Source organism: Phoca vitulina, unplaced genomic scaffold (assembly GCF_004348235.1).
Source record: "Phoca vitulina isolate PV1807 unplaced genomic scaffold, GSC_HSeal_1.0 scaffold16, whole genome shotgun sequence".
NCBI lineage: Eukaryota > Metazoa > Chordata > Mammalia > Carnivora > Phocidae > Phoca > Phoca vitulina.
In genome coordinates this window covers 7,928,799-7,948,677 of record NW_022589719.1, presented here as the reverse complement: position 1 = coordinate 7,948,677, position 19,879 = coordinate 7,928,799, and the positions used below count along the sequence as shown (strand labels likewise).

The 19,879-nt window shown below is 34.1% G+C and overlaps 1 protein-coding gene across 1 annotated transcript in view; it reads left to right on the top strand.

Annotated features, from left to right (window-relative positions):
- The window catches only part of KIF18A (kinesin family member 18A), a 67,155-nt gene extending 51,000 nt beyond the window's left edge, over positions 1 to 16,155 (top strand). Inside the window, exons 8-11 of the mRNA XM_032414720.1 lie at positions 6,802 to 7,243; positions 7,945 to 8,052; positions 13,557 to 13,666; positions 15,954 to 16,155. Coding sequence (XP_032270611.1) covers positions 6,802 to 7,243; positions 7,945 to 8,052; positions 13,557 to 13,666; positions 15,954 to 16,036 — 743 coding nt within the window. The 3' untranslated portion in view covers positions 16,037 to 16,155. The remainder of the gene's footprint in view (positions 1 to 6,801; positions 7,244 to 7,944; positions 8,053 to 13,556; positions 13,667 to 15,953) is intronic.
- The last annotated feature ends 3,724 nt before the right edge of the window (positions 16,156 to 19,879 follow it).

The following is a 19,879-nucleotide window of genomic DNA, read 5'->3' as shown; positions in this document are numbered from 1 at the left end:
AGGAACCAGAGCCATAGGTAATCTAAGCTAGAAACTTTGCCTTTTTGCCCAAGAGATTCTCATCCATATGTGGTGTGGCCACCAATGCTGGGAGCAAGGCCCACAGGGTTGGGCACTTTCTAATCAGTGTTCCTTTCTTTTTTTTTTTTTTTTTTTTTTAAAGATTTTATTTATTTTTTTGACAGAGAGAGACATAGCGAGAGCAGGAACACAAGCAGGGGGAGTGGGAGAGGGAGAAGCAGGCTTCCGCAGAGCAGGGAGCCCGATGCGGGACTCGATCCCAGGACCCTGGGATCATGACCTGAGCCGAAGGGAGACGCTTAACGACTGAGCCACCCAGGCGCCCTAATCAGTGTTCCTTTCAACACTGAGTCAGCTGGACCAGGAATGGATTTGGGGGCCTCTTAGTGCTACTGCTAGTATTCAGATATTACCATTTTACTGTGTCCCATGGGCCTTGTCTCACCCTTTCTCCTTTTACCTCACCTACTCCCTCATCCCTATTCCTAACTTAAGGGGCTCTAGTAACATTCTGCCAGTGTCTTTTACTTAAGTCCCAGAGACAGCACTGAACAATGAAGTGGGGGAATATTTTTATGTTATTCTCCCCCAAACCTTCCTTTTTTCCAATTCTAGCTACATAGTATCCTCCCTAAAGTCCCCTATTCTCCTGGTGTGCAGATGATATTCTTCCCTTGTTACCCAGTATTAGGAAGTTAAAAGTGATTGTCTTTTGCAAAGTTAACCTTCATATCCCTTCTTATACTATGGATGTTTCTAAAGTGACACATAAAAGGTGAAGCCAACCAAGTACCTGGTTCTCCCAGTGAGAAATTCTTCCAAGTATTCAGTGCCTTTCTGTGTTGTTCCCCTATCAAAAAGAGAAGGTTCTGATAGCATGTATATTACATGTTATATGATCAAAATGCATTCATTACAGGACCACATTTTGCATTTTGAAGCTTCACTAAACATGGATTAAAAGACAATGGCTCCTTTTTAAGGAAGTGAATGCAACAATTAACAAGGTATTGGGAGTGGAGTAGCCAGTCTTTATATCTGAAATCATAGTATGTCTATGCCTAGAACTGAAGATGAATCTGTGTCAGTGGCTTGAGGGTGTCTAGAGATGAATTTGCAGAGAAAGTAGAGTGCTTAACCTAAAAGAGGGTACTCTTTCTGTATCATTCTGTTAACTTAAATCTTTCCCTCCCTTCAAACAAATTCCTAGGAGCCGAAGTCCATTTTTAGTAATTTTCTTTCTGCCACCCTTTTCTAGAACCATTTCCTACTTAGCCTCTCTCCCCTTCTTCCCTTTTCACTGCTACCCAAACATGATGATAACAGCCATCATCTCTGACTAAGTAACTGTATCCTCAAACCCTAGAGAGTATCTGCTGCCTCAAGTCCATGAACATGCAAACTAGACAAGGAAAGGAAACAAACTCGAAGACAACAGCACCTCAGTAGAGGACAGGACCTCAAATGGAATGAGTGGGCTGGAGAAAGGGGGTTGTCAGTAACAAGAGAATGCCAAATTTGAGGAAATGACATTTAGGACCTTTTGAACTTTTCTGTTCATGTAGAAATGGTTCATGGTTTCACTGAAAGTTGTCAATTTCTGTTGATTAAATTATACAAAATACTACTGCTTTGTGCGAACTCCTTATCTTTGGTCCTGGTTGTTAGGCAGCTAATCACACCCATCTATGTCATTGAAAATGTTTTGAATGTACTTGATAAAATTTTAATCTGGTTATTTGATTATAACACCCTTCCCACATCAATCACTTCTGCTACCAGTCTAGTCCAGGTTCTCATTATGTTTTGCCTGAGCTATAGCAATAACTGTGTTAACTGTGTTACTGATTTCTCTGTTTCCTCTCTTACCTACTTGTATTCTGTTCTCCACACCATAAGCAAGGCAACCTTTTTTAAAAACATAAATCAGATCACATCATATCCATGTTTAAAATAATCTTCCACAGATATCCCTTTGCACTTGGAATAAATGCAGACCTTTATCTTGTTCATAAACCCTAACACAGGCTGGCCCCTTTTGATCTCTCTAGTCTCTTACTTCTCTTCTCTCTCTATCTCACTACACTTCAATCACATTAGCCTTCTTTCCTTTCCTTGAGCTCAACAAATTTATTGTTGCCGTCGGGTCTTTGCTCTTGCTATTTCCTCTGCTTCTTTCCCCAGATCTTCATAGGACTGGCTCCTGCACAGCCATTCAAGCCTCCAATCACACATCTGACCTTTAGAGTCGTCTTCCCCTGCCATCTAATCAGTACCCCTCCTATCTCCCATCACTCTATTCCATTTGTTTTATTGTCTTTCCAACTCATTTGTCATGATTATCTTAATTAAGATAATTTATTTTTCTGCCTTCTTCCCACCAAAATGTAAGTTCTTAAATGTCTTGTTTCCTGCTCGATTCTCAAAACCTAGCAAAGGTCTAGAACATGGCAGGTGCTTAATGCTGGGTGGATGAACAAACAATGACTTCTTTTTATGCCAATGCAATCCTCTTAGTTGTTTCTCTTGTACCACAGCTGACTAAAACTTTTTTTTCCTTTCATAATTAAAATAAACATTGTTCCTAGATTGAAATTAGTAGTAGTAGTGACTTCTCCTTCTAAATGTCTTGACAATATGGTTATTGTTATTATCTGGAAATGAATTTCAACATACTCACTTACATGCCATGGATCATAATCATTTCAGGTCGTTAGAAATGCAGTATACCCACAATGTGTTAGAGTTAAAGTCCCAAAACTGCTTTTTCTAGACCATAAGATACATTGCTACCCACTACCTTCTATACTCAAATATATGGTGTAGTGGGCTGTTTTTTTAGATGAAAGGCCCAGGAGAGAAGACTTGCTATCCTCCCAAGTGGCTACTAATCATTTTATCCCACTTTTTAAGAGCCTACCTTATAACAATACATTTTAATTTTTTCTCCTCTCCTGTGTGACACCCACATTACTGAGGTATTTTATTGACTATCATCATCTATTAGAGTCCGTTGTTCTGAAAGTCTGTAACTACATGATTCCTTTTCTCATTTTATGAAGCCTTTTTAAAGGAATCATAATCTGCCTCCAGGTTCCTTTTTTTTTTTTTATGTTATGTTAATCACCATACATTACATCATTAGTTTTTGATATAGTGTTCCATGATTCATTGTTTGCGTATAACACCGAGTGCTCCATGCAGTACGTGCCCTCTTTAATACTCATCACCGGGCTAACCCATCCCCCCACCCCCCTCCCCTCTAGAACCCTCAGTTTGTTTCTCAGAGTCCATAGTCTCTCATGGTTCGTTTCCCCCTCCGATTTCCCCCCGTTCATTTTTCCCTTCCTGCTATCTTCTTCTTTTTTTTTTTTTTTAACATATAATGTATTATTTGTTTCCAGGTTCCTTTTTTATCATTTCCACTCTGTAGGCCCAAGAATCACAGAATCTTGTTAGATAGTATTTTCCCAGGCTGAATCAGGGGAAACTACAACTGCCCCAAGCCTTGTCTTCTGGAAAGTTACTGTACATCCTCTAATGGAAAAGTACAGCAAATCTCTTTTATAGACATAGAGCTAGCATACTCAATGTTTCTGAAAACCTGTTAAAATGTACAGTGCCCCTAACCCAACACTCCAGCTTGCCATACCCATTTAATGTACTTTATCACCTAACTAACTAAAGGAGAATGATTGTTTATTATATAATTGCATTTATATATTCTGGAAAACATATTCAAACTGAAATATCAGCTTATTGTGTTCTTTTACTTTTCATGGATTAAATGGAGACATAATCCCACTGTAGTTACAATAGAGTGACTGTTGAGTTTGTATTTAAATCTTTAAATCTTGTTTTTGCCCAGGTTATCTCCTGAACCTTTCTGAGCAACAAGTCAGCCTCAGTAGTCCTGAATTGACCATCTGTTTTCTTATTATTTTATGTATCTAATAATTGAAAGGATAAAAAGAAAAGAACCCTCTGGATTTGTGTTTTGCATATGCTGTATGTTTGTAGCATCTCTTCTTCCAGGCTCAGGAAAACAGTGGTGTGTGAATCTATACTAACTACCACATCTCCATGTTTCTCCTTCAAGTTACCATTTTTATCCTTCCAGGAGAGCAGAATTACGGCTAGAGATACATCATTACAACATTGCTATTGATTTCACTGACAAACTGTTAGTCTGATTATATCAAAATTTGATGTTGGGTGTATATTCAGATTATCCCGGAGAACAGGTGGATATTTCTTTAGTGTCTTATGGAAGGCCCCCATTTCCATGTTTTTTTTACAAGCAGTAGGAGAAAAGTGGCCCACCATCATGAGAATTTGCCCAGTGCCACTCCAGGGATTATCCCTCTCTAGATACTATGTGCAAGAAAAAAAGTGACTCTGGATAATCCATATCTCTTGAGATTTAATGTTCCATTGTGTTTTAAGTTTTAAAATATTGCTATGAAGCCTGCATTTCCAAAGAACACTTAGATGTGCATGCTTTAACAATATTTTTCATTTATATTACAATTTATCATCAGCCTTGATAAACTGGGTATCTGATAAACTGAAAGTGAGACATTGTTTGAAATGTGTTCTTTTAATGATAACTGTGCATTGATAGAATACTGAAAAGTAAATTATAACCTTCTCTATGAAAGTAGTAATGCTAACAGTTGAAGTATATTTGCATTTCTAGATCCTTTCTTTGAACCCTAATTATTTTATAGATATTATCTAATCCTAGAAAATTCCCTGTACATGAAGGTACTATCCCCTTTTTTCTAGGGGGTATTAATGCCCACACTGCTTAAATGAGTTGTCCAAGGTCACTCAGTGAGTTGTTGCTGAAGCCAGAAATAGAATCCAAGTCTCCTGACTCCCAATTCAGCTCTCTATCCTCGATATAGTTTTCTATCTTCTATATACCCCTGCTGCCTCTCAGGGGAAAAGAAGTTAATCTTTCAGCTATTAATAGCCACCAAATTGGTGGTAGCAGCACAGTGGAGAAAAGTAACTGTCTTTACACTGCAGCATTAGTATAAAAATATCTGGTAATGGAAAATTTGACAAATGTCATGTTAAAGGGAGTGGAAAATTATTTTAAGATCTGGATCTCATTTATCTAGTTCTCAGAAAAGTAAAATTCCTTAGTAGAACAGGGATCATATTTTTCTTCCTGTTTTTCAATTGTCTTTCCTAGAGGGTAATTTTCAACCTAGCCATAGCAGAGCCTATGATGAACTAACATAATAAGAATAACGCATGTACTGTTGGTGATTGTTATATTTTCTAACTTGGTTGAGAGTTTGAATTGCTTTATTGAGATACATAACACTTATTCAGCTTTCAGTGTTATTTAAGTTAGTATTCTATCATAAAGCAAATCTAACATCAATTGGGAATTTTATTGCATGATTTAAAAACATGGGCAGAAATACACATTGTAGTTCTTTCCTGGACAGTACACTTGAAGCAAAGTTATTTCATGTCAGGCACCTGAAGTTCACCATGAATGGAACAGGCAAAGCAGAAAAAAGTTAACTAAGAAATACAAGATTAGCACACTCGAGTTGATGAAGTTTATTGTTAATGTATGCAATCAATCATTACTTTATATATTTTTAAAAAAATGTTTGAGAGGTAAATATTTAAGCATGTCTAGATTATGGGAATTCAAACTTAAGTTTAAACAAAACAATTTGTCTCTTAATTTTGGACCAAGAAACAGGAATTTCCCTACTGAAAATCTCTGGATATCATGTTTATATTAAAGATCACTAGAAGTCTTTAATCAGAAGAATGACATAATCAGAATTATGTCTTAATTTTAAGTGTAGGAGAGCTAGGATTGGTGAAAGTTGGAAAATGCGAGGAAATGATGAAAATTGGTTATTTGGGACTCACGTGACTGAAAAAGTAGTGGCAAGAGGATAATTACAAATAAGAGTGTATTTCTTTAGGGAAATATATATACTTACCAGATGAAGGAAGACAAGGTAACAGATGTTAGAGAGGTAGTAGGGAAATTTGAAAAGCTACAGAAGTTGTAGGATAGGGCTAAGAAAAGTTCATTAAACTTAGTGACCTATTGACATTTGGGAGACTTACTTGTACAGAGTGATGAGGTTTGTGTAAGAGTACTCTGACCTCTTCAGCTTATTTTCATTTATCTTAAGGTATTAATCTAATTTTCGAAAACCTACGAATTATGTATGATATAGGAAACAATCAGAATGCTTAATTAACCACCATACCTGAGATCGTAACAGATTTAATTCTTTCATTCACCTAGAATTTTATTGATTATTGCCATTCCTGTTAATTTAGACTACCATTCAACAAATAACTGGTGATATTTTATAGTAGAACAAGTTACTAATCTCTGTACCTATGATTGTTGAATACTTTTTTGTTATCTTAAATCTAAGTCAAATATAAAAGCTGGAAATTGCTCATGAATTTCATTAGGATTTGTTGGAAATTTGTTTTCATGATTACCCCAACCTCAATTTTGCTATGTCTACAAATTAGTATTGATATTAACCATTTATTATTTCTGTTCTAGAATATCTTTATAACGAGTTCATTAACATTATTTGGAGTTATTATCAATAGCCTATGTTTTTGTTTTTCTTTCCAGCTTTCTTTTAAATTTTCATCAATTGGCAGAAAATGTAGTTTATTATTGGTGGTGGTGATGTTGTTGTTTAACTGATAGGGTTATTGGAAAACTATTTAGGTGACATTACTGAGATTCTTTTCAATTTTATTGAATAGGCACATCTTCAGGTGAATCTAATCTACTTAAAATTCCTCCACAAAAAAGAACCCGAAGAAAACTAATGCCTTCTCCTTTGAAAGCAAAACATCCCCAAAAGTCTGCACTGTCTGAAAGTTTGCAGCTCAATGATTCTCTCAGCAAAGAACTTCAACCTATTGTGTATACGCCAGAAGACTGTAGAAAAACATCTCAAAATTCATCTCTAGTGACATTATTAAAGCCATCATCACATACTACAGGTTTTCAGACCATCAGCTCAAACGTAAACAGTGATAATTCTCTGAAAATGTTATGTGAAGTAGATATTCCTCTCAGCAGGAGGAAAGAATATGGACAGGAAGATTTGGACTCTACGTTTACTGTATGTGAAGACATCAGGAGCTTGAAGAGTAAATTACCTGAACAAGAATCACTATCAAACAATAACATTTTACAAGGGTACAAAAAAGAGTATTTTCTAATTCTTCTTGTGTTTTTGTTCTTGTTTTGTTATTTACGTAGCCTTTAAACCATAGCTTTCTTTTTCTTCCTTAGTTATATTTAAGGTCTATTTCATGGGTCAAGTATGCAGTCTTGATTACAAAAGTTAGTGTTTTACCTTCATTTAATCTGTCTTTCTAAATATTAATCCACTAACACAATATTTTAAAGTCTTTAATCTGATATCTTATTGATTGGCCCTCAGTAAGCTAAAAGAAACCTTAATATGTTCACTAAAGGAAATCTCACATTTTTTTATTGACGCTCAGCAAACCTCAGCTTACCCTGAATCATCATACTTCTAAGGTACAGTTGACTACATGTCATCCAAGCAAACATCCTTCTCATTTTGTCTCACTTATTCTCATTTCCTATCCTGTACACTCCATCTGTATAATCACCAATAATCCAAATATGAGAAGAATGATACCTTTCTATGCTGTTAAGATGCAGAAATCTCTTAAGAGCAACTCTTTCTATGATATAAAAAAGAGAAAAGAAAACCCCAGGGCAAATGAGAGAGGCTTCATAGTCTAGAATAATATTTTTCTTTATATATTCATAAAAAATGGTATTGTAATGATGAAAGTGTATGCCCCCCTTTTCTCCATAATACAAATAAAATTACTCTTTTTATTTTTTTTTAATCTAATATACAGGCTTGCCTCTTCTTCATTCTCAACTAAACATCCTCTGCCTATACCAAGCATAGTACCATCCTACATGGCAATGACTGCTGCTGCCAAAAGGAAACGGAAGTTAACAAGGTACAATTAACCATAAACTGGCTCAGTGCTCACATAAGATCATCTTTTTTGTTTCCTACAGCTCTATTCCTACAGCTCCTTTTTATTTCTTGTATGAAACTGTGAATTCATATTTAAAACATATAATTAATTGCTCTGAATGTGGCACTGGATTTATATTATCAAAGGGAGAGCTTGATAAAGCCCAAGTATTTCACTTGCTATTTACATAAAGTATTCCATATCTCAGATTATTAAAAATAAATTGAAAAGTTTTCTGGCCTTCAAAAATGTCATTTAATTATAACTTTTCTTCTGGTGACAACTTTTACTCATTTGGTATTTTTTTATACATTAATGAATTTCTTCAGTCCTAAAATTGTATTACTTTAATAGATTTTGATATATGACTAAAATGTAATGAGTGAAGAGACTTCTATTTCTGGCTTTGACAATATAGCTTATATCAGACCAAACCACCTATCAAAAACAATGATAAAAGGTGATAAAATACAACCAACAGCTGCTTTCCAGGCACTGGAGACCAACCAAGACAGCCAGGACCTGAAGGTCTAAGACCCAGAGGAAAGGAAAACAAGCTATAGAGAGCCAAACCTTCTCTACCTCATTTTTCCATTTAGTATTTGCCAACTCATGGCATCAAGTATAGAAGCCAAGCACAAAATGGAAGCCTACAGCTATCAGCAGTCTCACTGAGTTAGGAAACAAAATAATTCTGTGTGTAGCTTTTGCGGTTAAGATACTTGCCATGTTCTGAACTCTGGCATAAGAGGCCAAGAAACAAAGCTGTAAGAAGCTAAAATATTAAGCAGAATTTTAACGTTCTCATGGGGCTAGGACACAAAAACTGTTCAGGGATTATTGAGAAGAAAAGGTGCTTGTTAACCCCCCAGGATTTTATTTGAAACCCTTGAAGGCCTGTGCTCTAGGAGTAGGGCAAACTGGAAATAGACCAGTTCTTGAAAGCCTGCAAAAGACCTCAGACCAACTCAGTCCCTTTTGGATCGAAGTGATCTATTTCTGTTCTGCCTGCTAGCCAGAAGAAAATTAAATCACTTCTGGAGAAATATACCAACTAGAACATCAACAGTTTTGGGGTTTTTTCACATGTTTAGCACTTAAGCAAAAATTACCAAGTATGTCACAAGACAGAACCAAATGACTAAAAATCTAGATCCACAAGTGATTCAGATAGTAAAATTATCAGGTAGGGACTTTAAAAATTTAACTGTGATTAAGTTCAACAAAATAGTGGCAATTTCCCAAAGAACTGGATTGTATTAAAATGAATCAAATGAATATTCTAGAACTGAAAAATTAGAATCTACTGAAATTAAGAATAAATAAATAATTTAATAGGTTAGACACAGCAGAAGAGAGTTTAGTGAACTGGAAGATAGGTTGACAGAAAAATATCTAAACCAATGTACAAAGGGATAAGATAGAAAATATGGAGAAGAGTGAAAAAGACATATGGGACATAGAAAGGTCTAGCATGTATATATTTTGAGTCCCAGAAAGAAATGAGAAAAAAAATGGGGGAAAACAGTGTTTGAGGAGATGCTGGCTAATAATTTTCCAAAACTGACAGAAGATAACTAATCACAGATTCGAGAAGTTCTGCTAACTACAAGCAGCATTAATACAAAGAGAAACATACCTAGGTACATAGCAATAAAACAGCTAAAAATCAAAGACAAGGAAAAATCTTAAATATACTGAATTATATGACATGAAGTCCATTATATAGTCTTTATATCCCACAACACTGAATGCAATCACAAGATATAGTGAGTGGTTATATTGTAAAATGGCTCTGACTTGCTTTACCTCTTTTTCTTTGACATGTGATTATGAGGAAAAGAGTGTAAGACCTAAGATAGGGTAACTCTTTGTTTAAGTTTCCTATTTTCCTCCATGAACCTGTTATCATCTGGGCTAGACTAAACAAATTTACAAATAGTCTATTTGTGCCACATAGAGTATTATCTCATAGGTGCATTTAAGGTCTGTCCTTTCCCCTCCAAAGTACAGCAGAGTCTTGGAATGTAGATTTAAAATTAATAGACTGATTTTTCCAGAATGCCTCTAACTATCCATGACATTTAAAATTCTGTATTTTGCTATGGCACAAATTTAAATGAAGCAATTTGTCTGACTCATGTATGGGTATCAGTCATTTAATGAGTGAGCCTAGCTAACCATCATCATCTTATCACTAATTTTCATTGTGTGGATTGTGTTATTCTTTCCCTTAATTAGTGTTGGTGACTTTTCTGGTTCTTCACAACTCTGTTGTGTTAACTAAGATGTAGCAAAATCTTATAGTTAACAATAATTTAAAATGTACACATAATCATCATCAAAATCAAATGGTTTTTCAGGAAATGTCTAGGTATGTAAACTGTATATTCAGAGTGGTTTGAGATGAATTAAAGAGCTTCCACATGAGCAACTAATATTGTGAAATAATATTAAAGGACATATAAAGAAAGTAAGATTTCTCATAGCCTATTAATTGCTCTATTACATTCCCTCTGGTACCAATAATTAGATCCTGCCATTAACTAAGGTTAAAAGAGATTAATGCTAGAAATGTACATAATTACTTTTTTTTTTTTAATCTTCCCTTTCCCCAATTAAACCTACATGAGTTTGAGAGTAATAAACTCTGGTATTTTCCACTTAACAGCTTTATGTACATATTTATAGGGGTGTGTGTGTGTGTGTATGTGTGTGTATATTCTAATACTTTTTTTTAAATGAAGGGAAGGCTCCAGGTGTATAGCTATTTTATTCAGTTGTATCAGTTTTTCTCTCTGAAAAAAATTTAGAGTCCAAAAGCACTGGATATTGTAAAAACCTACAAAACTCAATTTTTTAGTTACTACTTAAATTGAGAATACTAAATTTTTAATGATTTTAATTCATTTAATATCACTGTAGCAAACTGTTTTAACTAAATCAGCCTACCAAATATACAAATATATCTGTATATAAAATTTCACTTACAAATTATATTAATCAGAGTTTGGGGGATCTGTTTGCTTTGTGTATTTGGTTAGTTGGTTTTTTGTTTGTTTCATAATCTTTCTTAGCACCCAGAAATGGGTCTCACACTTGTCACACATTTTTGGTTTGTTTTGAAAGACATTTAATGGTTCCAACAAGAAATTATCTCAACTGAAAGACTATGATATGCATATGTTAATTAAGCAGAAACATACTATTTATATAAGGGAACAAAAGATTAAATCTTAACTTTCATTAATAGTTATGGAAATATATTTGGCACATAACTAGAAGAGTCTTTAAATTTCTTCTTAATATAGTCTTTAACATAATTTGAATTTTCACTCATACCAATTTTAAGTCTTATTTTATGATCCAACGTAAATCTAAAATAAATTTATAACATGAATGTTAAACATTTCACCAGTGGATTATTTTATCTAAATCCTAAAAAATGCTTGCATGTATTTTACTTATATATAAATATACAACTTATTTTATTAGGCTTTGTTTTCATTCCTAGAAATATGAGGTTTCTTTCAGATAGATTTATTCAAAAGCCTAATTTTCAAGTAAAAAACAATTTATTAGTAAACACAGATGTTCTAGAACTAAGCAAAGTGATAAATCATTCCATAAAATAATAAAGATAATTTTAAGAAAAATTGTTGGAAAAACCAACACTTATCAAAAGTAACCAATGACAATGATCTGTATACTTGAAGAAAAATCACAAATGACCAAAAAAGAATTTTTGCCTTAGACAGCTGATACATATGTTATCCAAAAAGGGTGTTTAGTATCCAAAACAGAATTATTGTAACTTAGTTTATTTAGCACCATTTAAGAATGGAGATTTTCTACAACTGTATTTCCTTGCTTTCATAATACTAGTACTTTTTTGTTACCATTTTGGGTAGGTATCATTTATATTCTTTTTTTTTTTTTTTTTTTTAAAGATTTTATTTATTTATTTGAGACAGAGAGAATGAGAGAGAGAGAGAGAGCACATGAGAGGGGGGAGGGTCAGAGAGAGAAGCAGGCTCCCCGCTGAGCAGGGAGCCCGATGCGGGACTCGATCCAGGGACTCCAGGACCATGACCTGAGCCGAAGGCAGTCGCTTAACCAACTGAGCCACCCAGGCGCCCGGTATCATTTATATTCTTGAACAGAGTAGGTAAAATTACCATTGGTTACACCATAATCATTTTTCTTACAGGCTCTAGAAAAGTTGAGGTACATAGGTTGAGTTATTTTTGCCAGCATTCAGTGTACTCCTGCCTATTTTTCTTTGCTATCATATTAAATTGCCATTTCTGACCACTTTTGATAACCATACAACAAATCCATCTTCTCCCTATTCCTCAAACACACCCACATCAGTTTACCATTTGGTTAGGATTACCAGAAGAGCAAATTGTTGCCATAAAAGGGAAGCCTCCAAGTGTTAATGCAACTGAAAATCAAACTAGTATCAACTTGTAAAATGGTATATGATATCTTTTTTAATCAGAAACTCCCTAAAATTAGCTTATTTGAATCAGTATGGAGGACGGATCCTCACTCATCCCAACCCTGCCTGTTAAAACTTGATCCTCCTTGGGTTAAGAAGGATTGGACTGTTATTTTTCAGGGCCCAGATCAAACTCATCTCATCCACAAAATCTTTCAGTTGTTTTTTTGGTTTTTTTGTTTTCCTACTTTTAAAATCAGGAACCTACAGCCCCTTATAGTTTGAAAACCTATAGCACTGTCTTTTACTTTACCTTGTATTATTTTGTGTATTTGTCTTATTTTTCCCCCTCCCCACCATATATTCATTATGTAAGTTTTCAGAACAGGAGTTATTACTGCCTAACTTATTTGTACATGAGGCCATAGTAGTAGGTGTTTAGTAGTAATATGTCAACTGGAATTGAGTTGGAAATTTGACCCTTTAGTATATGAGATTGATAAAATTTTTTTAAGATAAAACAAATGAAAATAGGTCATTCTTTTCATGTCAGTTTCTATAATTGTAGTAATCAGAGAGAGATTCTCAGCCTATTACCATGCTTTGATTTGAAAACAAGGTTTCTAAACAATCTCACTTGTTTATATTCTCCAGATTAAGGTTCTCACTCCAAGTTTATAATATGAGCTTAGTTTTTCACCTCTTGCAAGATGCTTTTTATCTCTACACTTTGAATAATAGTGTTGGCTTGTATTCTAGCAGAGCACCCTGAAAATGTTTTGTTACAGAATTGTTACATACATCTACAATCATAATCTCCAATTTGAATAAACATCATTAAAATCACAACAAATTTCCCTATGGGCCAAAAAGGTATTTAGTACCTCCAATTACTTTTAAGTGATTTTGCAACTTATTATTTTATTATTTTACTTTCTCTTTAATCTTTATTGCATATATGTATTAGAACTTATAAAAAATGAGAAAAAAAGAACTTATAAAAAATGCTTTACTAAAATAAAAAATTTTTCCCTTACAGTTCTGCATCAAATACTTCATTAACTGCTGAGGTAAATTCTGGATTTGCCAAACGTGTTCGACAAGATAAGGCAAGTGAAAAGGACTTACAAGAAAACAGACCAACAGTGGGTATGTCTCAGCTCTTAATTTGATATTTAATAACATGATTACCAAACATATGTATACTATTTTACATTTTCTTACAGTGTTTTCATTAGAATCTCCTTTTATCTGCTCATCACATTTATTAGATGTTAAGTGGGATTATCCATGTTACAGAAAAGAAAAGTTAAGACACAAAATAGAAAATACCCGAGATCACACAGATATTTCATGGTGGAGCCAGACTTCTAACTCTATATTCTGTATCCTTTTTGTTATCCATATTGCCTCACACTGCAGAAGAATTCGTAAATAATTTAACTAATAATTGAAATAATTAGCTAAATGTATTATTTAATAGGTTAATGATTAACTATATTTTACAGATAAACTTTATCTACTTGAAATTTCTCTCTTATTATTAATAATTTGCCCTCTGATTCATTTGTACAGTTATTGCCAGGCTTCAGTCTGTACCTAGTTACAGTCATATTGTAACTCCTATTATCAAGTTGAAAAAGATGCTGATGGCGATGACTACATCCTCTCAATTGCAAATGGCGGTGACATGGATCTATAGTAACAAAACCACATCTTTAGTGAAGTTAGAGATATATAGCACAAACCAGTTTCTAGGCCTTGGTGTCCAGACCTCTGTCTTTCTGACACTATAATTCCTAAGACTTCATTTAAGAAGTATTTATTTACTATGCACTGATATGTGCTAGTTTCTGTGACAGATAGCAAGATCATTAAGACCCAGTTTGGTTTCTTCCCTAAAGGAACTTGTAATTACAGCACTTGGAATTTAAAGGGGTTTCATGAGATAATGAGGGTTTCTAAGAATAACATGAAAATTATTGCTATTTTTTTCTGTCAATGCTCTTTCATTAGAATAATATAAAATTTCTCAATAGCTTTGCCAAACTGTATTAATAAATCCTCACTTCTTGTAGTAGCCAGTGACATCCTTAAGTTCAGTGGAAATGCCTTGTGTGCACATTTTAAAAATCAAACAAAAATGTCCTGAAATGTAAAATTTACTATGATTATTTGGTTTAGTACGCCAAACTTAGTAATGTTTAACAGTGTGTATGTGCAGTTGGTATGGATATGTACTGCCCCATTTGTCTCCTGAAAAAATTCTCCAGGAAATCATAATTCTACAGCCGAATAATAAATTTATGATACTTCTCAAATAGAGATTTGGTTTTTCTAACATGCATATTTTCAAAGAATGGTATAAAATGCATCAAATATCTCATATATAAAGAGAGGTGAATAAAGTAATTCTACATAGAAAGAAGTAAGAGTTGTTACTAAACTGCAGTGCTTGCCAAAGAGCAAAGAAGAGCTAAAGCTAGGTTAAAAGATTATGTATTGTTAAGGATAATGGAACACTTAGAAAGAGGTATTAGTTCAAGGGAAGGTAACAGTTTATGTATATTAGGATATCCAAATGAAAATGCCTAAATACCCAAGAGGAATTACTAGAGAAAGTAGGAGAGAACTGGGACTGCCTTTCTTAGAATATATTCAACTGAGTTCTCCAACTAACAGTGTACAAATAAAAAAACAAAGGAACATCAGTGGGAAAGAAGGTAACTGCTATTTACCAAGAAATAAGAGTACTGTCAGGAGAATATGTGCCCCTAAAACTAAAACCTAATGTGACAAGAAAATGGATAAGAGATTAGACTGAGCCATAAAGAAGTCAGTGGCACCTGTTTTAACAACAGTTGGTTGAGTAGACAATCATTGTGAAGGCTGAAGAAGAACCAGAGGAATGGACATTTGAGAGGTGGCAGTAAAAGGAATAAGAGCTATGGGATCAGGATTAGCACTTAAGAAAGTACTAGATGCAAATTATACTCCTAAAAATAGGAAGAATATGGAATTTTAGAAGCCTTAGGGAAGTAATCCATAGAATGAGGGAAAAAGTGATGTTGCCAAAAAGAAAGAGAACAATGCTTGTAGAATAGCCTTGCGTTAGTTCAAAAGAACTAAAATTAAATGCAGTAGTTTATTCAGTGATGTTATTTGATACCTGCTGGGGTGGGGGGTGGGGTGTACACATGCGTACACTAAAAACTCAGTTGGCAATATGGAGAAATGAATTTCTACTTTGAAACCAATGTTATTAATGTTTCCTTCGTGTTATATTTTAAATCATGTTAACAACTATGAATTTTTAAGAATAAATTTTTCTTCTTAGGTATGTAATTTTAACAAATTTTTATAACTTGAATGAATAGTGAGAAAATTCCTTTGAATACTTTTACCGTATTTATATGTCTTTTTATTTCTTCTCTAGACTGTAAAAGAAACATCCATAAAGTAAAGCCAAACATGGTTAGAAAATTTGGAAGAAGTATTTCAAAAGGAAGTCTAAGATAAGTCACTTCAAAATCAAGGAAAATGGAATTGACAAGTCTCCTTTTGAAAGGATTTGTTGCCAGTGCCCTTTCAGAAACTTATTTAAAACCTTTGAAAGAAGACCATCTTAAAGCTAGGTTTACCCAAATACCTTCAGCAAGCAGAAAATAAAATTCTTTGTTTTGTTCTTTTGTATTCTAAGCAAATATTAAATTTCAACAGAAAAGGTTATGTTTTAATAAAGTTACTAAAATATTTGTTACCCTTTATAATCCCTAAGTAGGCATAGTGGCACGTCAGTTTTACTATGCTACAACAAGTTGATTAGGACATTTTAGAAAATAGTGAATTAAATTATCCTTAGTTTTTTTTAAACAAGGAGAATTTAGAAGTGATAAAATTATGGCCCAGGATGTATTTGGTCGTATATTATTTTAATCATATATAGGACTTTCCTTTCCAAAAATACTTTGATGTACAGATGTACATATATGTGCCCATAAAGTTGTAAAGATTATTTAAGTAGTCTTCATGAATAAAATACTAATATTGTTCCTTGCTACTCAGTATATTAAAGGTATAGATTTTACAGTGTTTGCTTTTCTGTCTTGTTAGTACCCCTTACACACTTTCAACTATTATTTTATATAAAATGTGAATTTTGTAGATTTGTATTTTAGATTAGATCAGGATATATGGCACTAGAACCAAGTCTGAAAATGATCCATATATTCCTAATGATAGTGAGACAGTTTTAATCATTCCTTCTCCTATAGGAAGTATAGTACACAGAGCTGCAACGAAATCATATTGTTCACCTGCCTTGTTTGACCTGTTCATCTGAATGCAACAAATACTTGATTAAACACTTTTAATTTTATGTGGCCTGGGAACTGTTCCACCAAAGCAAACAACCACTTAACAACCAGTTGAAACATTTTAGGTCTTTTAGTTTAGTCATGTCTTTCAACTTAAAATCTGGTTGAGAGAGTATGAGATGCAGTAATGATCTTTGAAGTTCCTTCCAACTCTGACTTTGGTAGTTCCATGTTTATAGATGTGCACACAGAATCTGTCATAGGAAGAACCACCATACACAATTTCCTTGGGGTCCCTTTGTCATTAACACTTTAGCTCTGTTGCCTGTTTTTTTTTTTCTTTTTTTTAATTTAAATTCAATTAATTAACATATAATGTATTATTTTTTTCATGTGATTCATCAGTCTTACATAATACCCAGTGTTCATTTCAACACATACCCTCCACAATGTCCATCACCCAGTTACCTCATCCTCCCCACCCACCTCCCCTCCAGCAACCCTCAGTTTGTGGAATTTAAGAAACAAGGCAGAGGATCATAGGGGAAGAGAGGAGAAAATGAAACAAGACGAAACCAGAGAGGGAGACAAGCCCTAAGAGACTCTTGATCTTAGGAAACAAGCTGTGTTGCCTGTTTAACGTCACTTTTGCCTGTTTTTCCTTTCCATCTGTTTTAGGAAATTATGTGTTTCAAAAGATACTCTTTTACCAGGTACTGATGAATTAGGCTAACAGGATTCGGTGACCATACCTCATGGTCTACCTCATACCATAAGATATTAGTGATTTTTTTTTTTTTCCCCTTCTCCCACCCCTCTCCCCTGTCAACCAGCAGTTTGTTCTCTGTATTTATGGGTCTGTTTCTGCTTTGTTTGTTTGTTCACTTATTTTGTTTTTAAGATTCCACATACAAGTGAAATCATATGGTATTCATTTTTCTTTGTCTGACTTATTGCACTTACCGTAATACCCTCAAGGTCCATCCATGTTGAGATGGCAAGATCTCATTTTTTATGGCTGAGTATGAGTGAGTGATTTTCTTACATGCCATTTTTATAAGCTAGGCATTTTGCCCTCCATAATAATAATAATGCATTTGCAATGCAACCATGTTAAGGAAAAAGTAGGGGGAAGAAATCATAATGAATCTGAAGAAAGAAAACTGTTGAATATATGATTAAAGAGAAAATATATGCATTTAAACTAGAACAGTGCTATTCAATAAGTTACCGTAAAACAATTTTTAAGTGAACTTTATTCATGTAAAAAGTAGACTAATCATAAATATATAGCTCAGTGAATTTTCACAAAATGAACACATCCATGTAAACAGTACTCTAATCAAGGAAGAGAAAATCATCTGTATCCCAGAAGCCTCCCTTGTGTCCCACTCCCACTTCCCTCTCAGAGTAACCCTATTCTAACACCATAGATTGATTTTTTTTTTTAAATTATGTTACGTTAGTAGCCACACATTATATTACCTCATTAGTTTTTGATGTAGCGTTCCATGATTCATTGTTTGCGTATAACACCCAGTGCTCCATTCAATACGTACCCTCTTTAATACCCATCACCAGGCTAACCCATCCCCCCAACCCCTCCCCTCTAGAACCCTCTGTTTCTCAGAGTCCATAGCACCATAGATTGATTTAAACTAAAATAGTTTATATATATTTTTATTAAAAAATATCTTGTTTGAAAAAGTGACAAGAGCTATAAACGGTAAAAATGTGCTCTCTCCTTATTCTCTACCAGTATCATTCCAGTTGTAACCACTGCTGATAATTTAGGTATCCTGACAGGTCATTTATTTTACTCGTATACAAACTTGTATACTTGGTTTTTTACAAAAATTGTATCATACTATTTATACTGTTTTGCAATTGGCTCTTTTATTCACATTTGAAAGCAACATAGGCATCTTTGTAAAATTTTTAAGTGTGAATTTCCTAAGTACTGCTATTGTAAATTGATTGCTCTTAGTAACAACTGAACTAATAAATTTTATGTGGCAAATTAGATCACAGATCAGAGAGGAGCCTCAAGGACGCTCCGTGTCTTTTCACTAACACTGAACACCATTTCTGAGAATAGGTTGGAGCATTCAGTATTTGTATATCGTAGTGTCCAGAGTATAGTCCACACAGCATGACTCACCTGGGATATTCTGCCAAAACAGGGCATCAGATCAAAGAAAGCCTAATAGTAGTAATATCTCTTTAATCAAAGTTCTAGATTAATAATTACTATAAAGTTAACAGGATTAAAGAATAGAGGTATATGGTAGGGATTTAAACTCAAAAGAGTTATTGACTAGTTTGAAATAATTTCTTTTGACACAATGCTAACTCCACTAATCTTTTTCATTCGTTTTTATTAAATTAAGACCTTATTAAAACAAATTTTAGTTTTTATAAAGTAATATTTTTAAAAGGAAGTTTATGGGGCGCCTGGGTGGCTCAGTCGTTAAGCATCTGCCTTCGGCTCAGGTCATGATCCCAGGGTCCTGGGATCGAGCCCCACATCGGGCTCCCCGCACCACAGGAAGCCTGCTTCTCCCTCTCCCACTCCCCCTGCTTGTGTTCCCCTGATCTCTCAGTAGTGGTGGAGCAAATTCATGTTTTCAAAACAGTTAAAGCAGAACTATACATGTAAATGTTGAATTTATGATTAATAATTTGTAAAAGGATTAGTGTTCATAAGAAATTTATTTTAAATTATCCTTTGGTTTTTTTCACATTTAAATAACTTAGAAATATCTAAGATAACTGCTTAATTAGAGCTTTGGTGTTATATCAGAGATACAAGTTATAGAATCAGGACTTTTTAACCATGCCTTAAAGAGAAACTTCTAGTCACAAGCTTTATAAAGTGTCCCATCTTTGGGAAGGGGCCATCAATCATAGCTCTTAATAATAGTCACGTTCTGGGGGGCTCATCCATGTGATAAGTGCTTTAAATGCATTTTTCACTTATTCCTCACACAAACTTTTAAAATAGATGGTACAGGTCCACAGCCCCTCATACACAGTTCTAAATCTT